This window comes from Esox lucius, chromosome 18, assembly GCF_011004845.1.
Source record: "Esox lucius isolate fEsoLuc1 chromosome 18, fEsoLuc1.pri, whole genome shotgun sequence".
NCBI classification, from domain to species: Eukaryota; Metazoa; Chordata; class Actinopteri; order Esociformes; family Esocidae; genus Esox; species Esox lucius.
Window position 1 is genome coordinate 5279672 of NC_047586.1, and position 7597 is coordinate 5287268.

General features: G+C 48.4%; 1 protein-coding gene across 4 annotated transcripts in view; it reads left to right on the forward strand.

Annotated features, from left to right (window-relative positions):
• LOC105023123 (TBC1 domain family member 15) overlaps window positions 1–6955 on the forward strand; it is a 46001-nt gene extending 39046 nt beyond the window's left edge. For 3 of the 4 annotated variants that reach the window (XM_029114439.2, XM_034287774.1, XM_029114440.2), the window contains exons 15-16: window positions 89–205; window positions 2942–4456. In XM_029114439.2, coding sequence (XP_028970272.2) covers window positions 89–205; window positions 2942–4360 — 1536 coding nt within the window. In that variant the 3' untranslated portion in view covers window positions 4361–4456. Of the gene's footprint in view, window positions 1–88; window positions 206–2941; window positions 4503–5122 lie in introns of those variants that run through there. The other variant, XM_034287775.1, reaches the window with a different exon arrangement.
• Window positions 6956–7597: the final 642 nt, after the last annotated feature.

Sequence of the window (7597 nt, forward strand, 5' to 3'; positions counted from 1 at the left end):
AAAGACACCGAGAGACACTCGCACACACGGACACTCGCACACACACTCCCTGGCTGTAATTCTCAGATAATCCCTTGGTTGTCTTCAGGTTATATGGACGGGGCTCCCATGCCAGAACTTCCACCTGCTGGTTTGCTGTGCTGTCCTGGACTCGGAGAAACAGAAGATCATGGAAGAACAATACAGCTTCAATGAAATCCTTAAGGTGTGTGTGGGTGTGTGGGTGGGTGGGTGGGTGTGTGTGTGTGTGTGTGTGTGTGTGTGTGTGGGTTGGTTGGGGCAACATTGCACCAGGTATTAAATGCTCACCTCAGATAAAATAAAATGTGCAGGTGTGTTTTTTTACTCTGATCGGATGTTGAGTTTTGATATAGTTAATGGTGGGGACAAATTCGTCTGGCTTTCAATACTTCCCCAACTCTGCCTGATCTCATCCGGCTGATGTTTTGTGTGGTCATCTGTCGCTCAGCCAGTGACTACCTGCCCGTTTAGGGTGTTGGGGGCGGGGCCCCACAGTAAGCTCTTCAGGTTTAGGGTGTTGGGGGCGGGGCCCCACAGTAAGCTCTTCAGGTTTAGGGTGTTGGGGGCGGGGGCCCACAGTAAGCTCTTCAGGTTTAGGGTGTTGGGGGCGGGGCCCCACAGTAAGCTCTTCAGGTTTAGGGTGTTGGGGGCGGGGCCCCACAGTAAGCTCTTCAGGTTTAGGGTGTTGGGGGCGGGGCCCCACAGTAAGCTCTTCAGGTTTAGGGTGTTGGGGGCGGGGCCCCACAGTAGGCTCTTCAGGTACCTACCGTTCTGCCAGGCCGCCGCTCTGCTGGGCCGGGACACTTTTCTGGGCATTGGACCTATTTTTACAGTGTTTTATAAACACTAAAACATTTTGGATTGACTTTGTTACTTATTTAAAATGCCTGCGCTTTTACGTACAGCATGTCACCACATCTTCCCCAACACACGATTGCTCTTCTGAAGTTTAGTTTAGAAGAGCGTTTCACCCTAAATGACTTGACATCTGACCTGTGTTACATTTAGCACCACTCTTTCCGATCCAGTCACAGAGAATTGTGGAGCCTAGTACTTATCCCTGCTGCTGCCGAAGACCGTTTTCGTAAGAATAGAATACTTTTTTTGTTTTTAACAAAGGCCATTTAAAACTGCTGTTTTTCAGCGATTGCATTGTGAATTGTTGTGCATTGACGGCTTGTCGGAATACAAGTCCCCATCCTTCCCTAAGGCAATCAGAACCTTAATGCTCCCTTAGACAAGAGAAATGTTTATCTCACGTTGAACACACAACAACAAGCCGTCTAGGTAATCAGGGGCCAACCAAGAGTTGCCGGGAGTGCTACTCATGCTTGTTTCACTCCTGGTGAAATGGCGGAACAAACTCTGACTGCAGCTGCCTAAACTCTCCTGTTGTCAGGAGGCCACCCTTTCCAGCTTTCTCTTCACCTGGCCTGTCCACGCAGTCTGTAGTGTCCGCGTTCTGAACTACTTCTGAGCTGTCCCCATGGTCCAAAAGCACTCTTCAGTTACTTTTGTGTCATCGTGCTATGATTAAGGGGGATGGAAATGCAGTATTCCAATGTTCTACCCGTCCCCGTTCACAGTAAACACTGACAAAAACCTAACTAAGGCGTTATTTTTTATTTATTCTTTGGGGGGGGGGGGGGTGTAAGTGTTGGGACTTGTTTGGTTTCCTTAGTTCCATGCTTGGTGGGACCTGCATCATAATATCCTACAGAATAACCCGGTTCAGTCTGGTTTACACAGACACTGGGAGAGGGGATACAGCAGCATGTATGGGAGCTTTGAGTCTTTGAACTGATGTTCCTGGTCGGTCCATCGCTAGGTGAGCGTGTACGTGGGCCCGGGCGGAGAGAGGGGGTGACGGAGGATGGGAGGATGGGAGGAGGACATGGGTGGACCGAAAGAGAGAGAGAGAGACGGGTGAACATGAAGAGCGTAGGAGACAGAGTTCAGCTCAGGGAGGAGAGGAGAATACGAGCGACGGAAGAACGGAGGTAGCGCGGGTTGAAGAAAGGGAGAAAAGAATAGGCTTCACACAGTGTTTCATCAAGACGGAAGGAAGCAGTTAATTATCACCTAGCAGCCGTGGTCTTCTAGTTAACCGGCCCTCATCGCTTTGTCCCTTTATGGCACACTGACGTATACGGGTAGGACTTTCTAGGTTGCTGTCCGACATTAACCACAGATTCTGGGACAAAATGTCGTTAATCTACATGCAGGTAGTCCACATTTTTCAGTCCACACTGCGGAGGGATTGACATTGGATTCAAGCTGGGGTTTGGTTGACATTCCCGCTTTGCAGAATGCATGTCACAGTGGCCAGTAGCCGAAGTGTATTATTCCAAAGCACTCAACCGCTAACCCGTGCCGGCGACTTTTCATCTTAACCGTATTACACATTTGAATAATGGAACCAAACCACATCACCCTCTTGAATAATGCAGTGGTTTACGAGCACGTGCAGATAATTACCGGGTTTATTTTCTCATCTGTAAGCTACCCTCATTTCATTTTAGCCTCAAGACAGAAGTGCTTCGTCACGTAATGTTGGCCTTTCAAACATGAATGATTAGCCAACCCCTCCCTTAAGGCCGCCATTCCAACAGACCAGGTTTAATTCTTATCGATGTCATGCAAATCATTTGCACGTGATGAAACCAAAAGCAAGTTGCAAATGAACATGTGTGAGTGAATTCACGGCCTGCCACAAGCTGTTTTAAATTGAAGCTTTATCACCTCCCAAAAATAGAAAATGACAACACTTTATGATTTGATGACTTTTAATGAGGGCTTCAGTCGGATGAAGCGGTAATGTAATAAACGTGTAAGCTATGTGTTTGCAGCCTGTTTATGTCACATCGGTTTGTTTTGTAAGAAACCGTAAATGTTCGTAGCCCATGTAACGTTTTTGCAGATAATATACTCCACTGCTAGGGCCTGGACCACTGCAAGGGCCTGGACCACTGCTAGGGCCTGGACCACTGCTAGGGCCTGGACCACTGCTAGGGCCTGGACCACTGCTAGGGCCTGGACCACTGCTAGGGCCTGGACCACTGCTAGGGCCTGGACCACTGCTAGGGCCTGGACCACTGCTAGGGCCTGGACCACTGCAAGGGCCTGGACCCCTGCAAGGGCCTGGACCACTGCTAGGGCCTGGACCACTGCTAGGGCCTGGACCACTGCAAGGGCCTGGACCACTGCAAGGGCCTGGACCACTGCTAGGGCCTGGACCACTGCTAGGGCCTGGACCACTGCTAGGGCCTGGACCACTGCTAGGGCCTGGACCACTGCTAGGGCCTGGACCACTGCTAGGGCCTGGACCACTGCTAGGGCCTGGACCACTGCAAGGGCCTGGACCCCTGCAAGGGCCTGGACCACTGCTAGGGCCTGGACCACTGCTAGGGCCTGGACCACTGCAAGGGCCTGGACCACTGCAAGGGCCTGGACCACTGCTAGGGCCTGGACCACTGCTAGGGCCTGGACCACTGCTAGGGCCTGGACCACTGCTAGGGCCTGGACCACTGCTAGGGCCTGGACCACTGCTAGGGCCTGGACCACTGCTAGGGCCTGGACCACTGCTAGGGCCTGGACCACTGCTAGGGCCTGGACCACTGCAAGGGTCTGGACCACTGCAAGGGTCTGGACCACTCCAAGGGTCTGGACCACTGCAAGGGTCTGGACCACTGCCAGGGCCTGGACCACTGCCAGGGCCTGGACCACTGCCAGGGCCTGGACCACTGCCAGGGCCTGGACCACTGCCAGGGCCTGGACCACTGCCAGGGCCTGGACCACTGCTAGGGCCTGGACCACTACAAGGGCCTGGACCACTACAAGGGCCTGGACCACTGCAAGGGCCTGGACCACTGCAAGGGCCTGGACCACTGCTAGGGCCTGGACCACTGCTAGGGCCTGGACCACTGCTAGGGCCTGGACCACTGCTAGGGCCTGGACCACTGCTAGGGCCTGGACCACTGCTAGGGCCTGGACCACTGCAAGGGTCTGGACCACTGCAAGGGTCTGGACCACTCCAAGGGTCTGGACCACTGCAAGGGTCTGGACCACTGCCAGGGCCTGGACCACTGCCAGGGCCTGGACCACTGCCAGGGCCTGGACCACTGCCAGGGCCTGGACCACTGCCAGGGCCTGGACCACTGCCAGGGCCTGGACCACTGCTAGGGCCTGGACCACTACAAGGGCCTGGACCACTACAAGGGCCTGGACCACTGCAAGGGCCTGGACCACTGCAAGGGCCTGGACCACTGCAAGGGCCTGGACCACTGCCAGGGCCTGGACCACTACTCGGGCCTGGAGTTGTTTTGAATATTTATGTTAGAGCCCACTCAGGCAAGTCACTGATCCGAGAACTGTCTTTCTGTCTTTCTTTCCAGCACGTGAATGAGCTGTCGATGAAACTGGACATCAGAGTGATCCTCCAGAAAGCAGAGGCTATGTGTCTTCAGCTGAAGAGTTGTAAGGTATAAACCCGTTCACACTGGGGTGCCCCTGCAGTGGATTCTGAAATGCATGCGTGCGTTGTGAGACCTCAGGCTCCTCCCTCTGGCTGGAACAATCATTGTAGATATCGCAGGGTTGGCTGGTTGGATGTTTTCTCCGTTGGTCGGAGGGGGTGTAAAGTGACACTAAACCCGCCTCCCACCCCCCGGTTGTCTCTGTGTTTACAATATTTGCCTGACTCCTTGGTAGAAATACACAGGTGGTGTTCTGAAGAAATGCAGTTGAATCTGAGACTTGTTTAAACCGGTTCTGTTTATCTTTTTAACACAGATTGGTGTTACATTTATTTCTGATATGCTGGAATGTAGCCATCTCCTTGATAGAAGATTCGATCTTTATTCTGAAGGTTTCTAATTTGGAATTATTGTACACCTGTAGTTTCAATTTAATCTATCACTCATTATGCATGTTTAAACAAGTAGTCAAATTCTGATATTTTTTGCCCAGTTTCTCAGCAAAACCGATGATCTGATGGGTCAAAATATTGCTGGAAAAAATGTCCAGACTGGGCTCTGTGAATATTAAACACACTCTAAAACAAATGATTTTTGACGCATTTTATCTTTAATTGCGAGGTCAGGATTTGCCCAGCCCAGTGATGGAGATCCTTGGGTTCAGCAACCCAGGAACACCGTCTTCCTCCCGGTCCCAGGACAGGCCAGACTCTCCGGGACCTTCTGCATCCTCCGAGAACCAGCAGGACTTCCTAGATGACCTCAGCCCCGACGGCAATAACAGACACTCAGGTGCGACTGCTCGCAATGTTTACAGATCAGCCCACGTATCGTAGCCAGATATTTAGGTGGGAACTCCAGTCCTCGGGGGGGTGTGGTGGGGGGGGGGGACCAGGTGAGTGCAGTTGACTATTGGATAGAAAACAGACGTTTTCAGTTCCTACAGGGCTGAAATTGTATAGCACTACTCCAAAGCTGTTTATTTTTCCTCATGACTTTGTTGTGTTAATCAATACTGACTCATGTAAATATATTCCATTAATGCTTGAAGTTGACAACAAAATGTCTGATTGCTTTTGAAGAAAACCTGTTGTTTCCCAGCTTCAGGGCCTTATTTTTGATATTTTTGTTGAAATTAATAATCTAGCTGATTTTCTGCCAATTTCGCCCACACTCTTTTTTTCTTTTTCCTGGTGTAATGAATTATGTAAACAGTGAAATGAATGCCTAAGTACTTGAAATGTGTTTTAAATGGAAAGCTTTAAGGGCCATGACTGGATAAGGTTTGATGTGGAAGTGGGTTATTTAATATCACTGTAATACTCAGCTAATAGTCCCATGTGTAATTAAATTACAACCACTTAATGAAGATGTGGCTGCATCCCCTCCAGACCTGTTGATTCAATGCTTTATGTATTGTGGCTCAGGCCTGGCAGTAACCCAGGTTCAACCGTACAGGGCTGTAGCGTTTAAGATATTGTCAATTATTTCCTTTTAAGAGACAGTCGGCAGTTAATGGCCACTGGTTGTGGTGCTGTTGAGCCAAAAAGGGCACCTGGAAATCCTGTTCCATGTCATCAAAACCTCCCACTTACACTTGGAATTTCAGGGCTCAGTGAGGTATGGATTACTAAGACTACTTACAGATCACATGCATATAAACAACATCTTGCACATCCAGGCCAAAAAAAAAGTATTTGTTGTTCTCAGCCCTGGAATCATGACTGAATTTTGGACAGGGTTGTAGGCTAAATATAAACCCTTGTAACAACATCGACACAAATGCTTGTTGATAAGAAATGAAACTTTACATTGCCCTTTCCAGCTCTCTATGGCACACAAGAGTCCTCAAGCAATAATCCTAGCATTTTACTGGCCAAGAAAATATTTTGCCCATTCATTTCTGAATTGAGTAAAATGTCAAATTATTTATAACTTTGTAACAGCTCCAAACAGATAATTCTGGCACCCTAGTTCATAGCAACCCCATATATATATCTATATAGATATAGATATAGATATATAGATATACATATACCCACACAGACCTCTTACTCTTCAGAAGGTTGAAAGGTTAATAAAACACAGACGGCCAAGTTTGAAATGATACAGAGTCAGTACTATGGTGAGGCTTTTCACAATGTAGACATTATTAAATGAATTATTTCCACATACTTTTATATAATATGTTAGCCTTCTCTTCAAGAACAATATGTTCAGTTTTTAACCTTGATGATTGTTTCCTCTGTGAAAGTTTTCTGAAGGAGTTGTGGTGCTTGCTGAAACCCCTTAGCCTTCAATTCATCAGTTAGCAAGACGAACTATGATGGAAGACTTGCTTGTATTCATATGTAAAACGCTTTGTGTACAGATTTGTATATTTGACAGCGTCTTTGACAACCAATTATGTTCGAAACCTTGTTTGAAAAAATAAATAAATGTATTACTTGTCATTTTTATTGCTTTGTGTTGCATACATAATTTGAATATCTTCTTTTCCCCCAACAATTACAGTAATCAGAAGCACTGGCGTAGCTATCAGGGGAGCAGGGGGCGTGGCTATACCAGGGCCCGCGGTGGGTGTGTGGGTGGGGGGCCCGTGTGTGTCCTCTATAATAAATATTTCTTTGCATTTTAATTTTTTGTGTTGCTCTATGTGGCTTCAGGCGTCGGCTGTGAGGTTAATCTACGCCAGGAGATGTGTACATACCGCACCTTCATTTCTTGTGGGGCTGGTGCGTGTATGGACAGCATGCACCCCGGCCTGGCGTCACCCCGCTACGCAAGTAATCTGAAGGAGTATTGCCATCCTTCATGGAATTGAGCTAAAGCAAATGCAAAAATTAAACAGTAAAATGTTTTGTACAAGCATTTATTTCGGCACAATCTTTTAAACGCTTAACTTGAGCAGTACACTTTTCCTTTTTATTTTCAACAGTTTTCGGACACCTAGAGAATATTTAAAACGAGACAAAATGGCATCTGTTAGGAAATTGCTTTTCTGGGTTTCCGGGATTGATGCCTATCACCTGTTCCTTCCCTGGGTTATAGATGTAGCCCCTCTGTCATCCATCAACGCGTCAAACCCAAGAGCTTTTAGC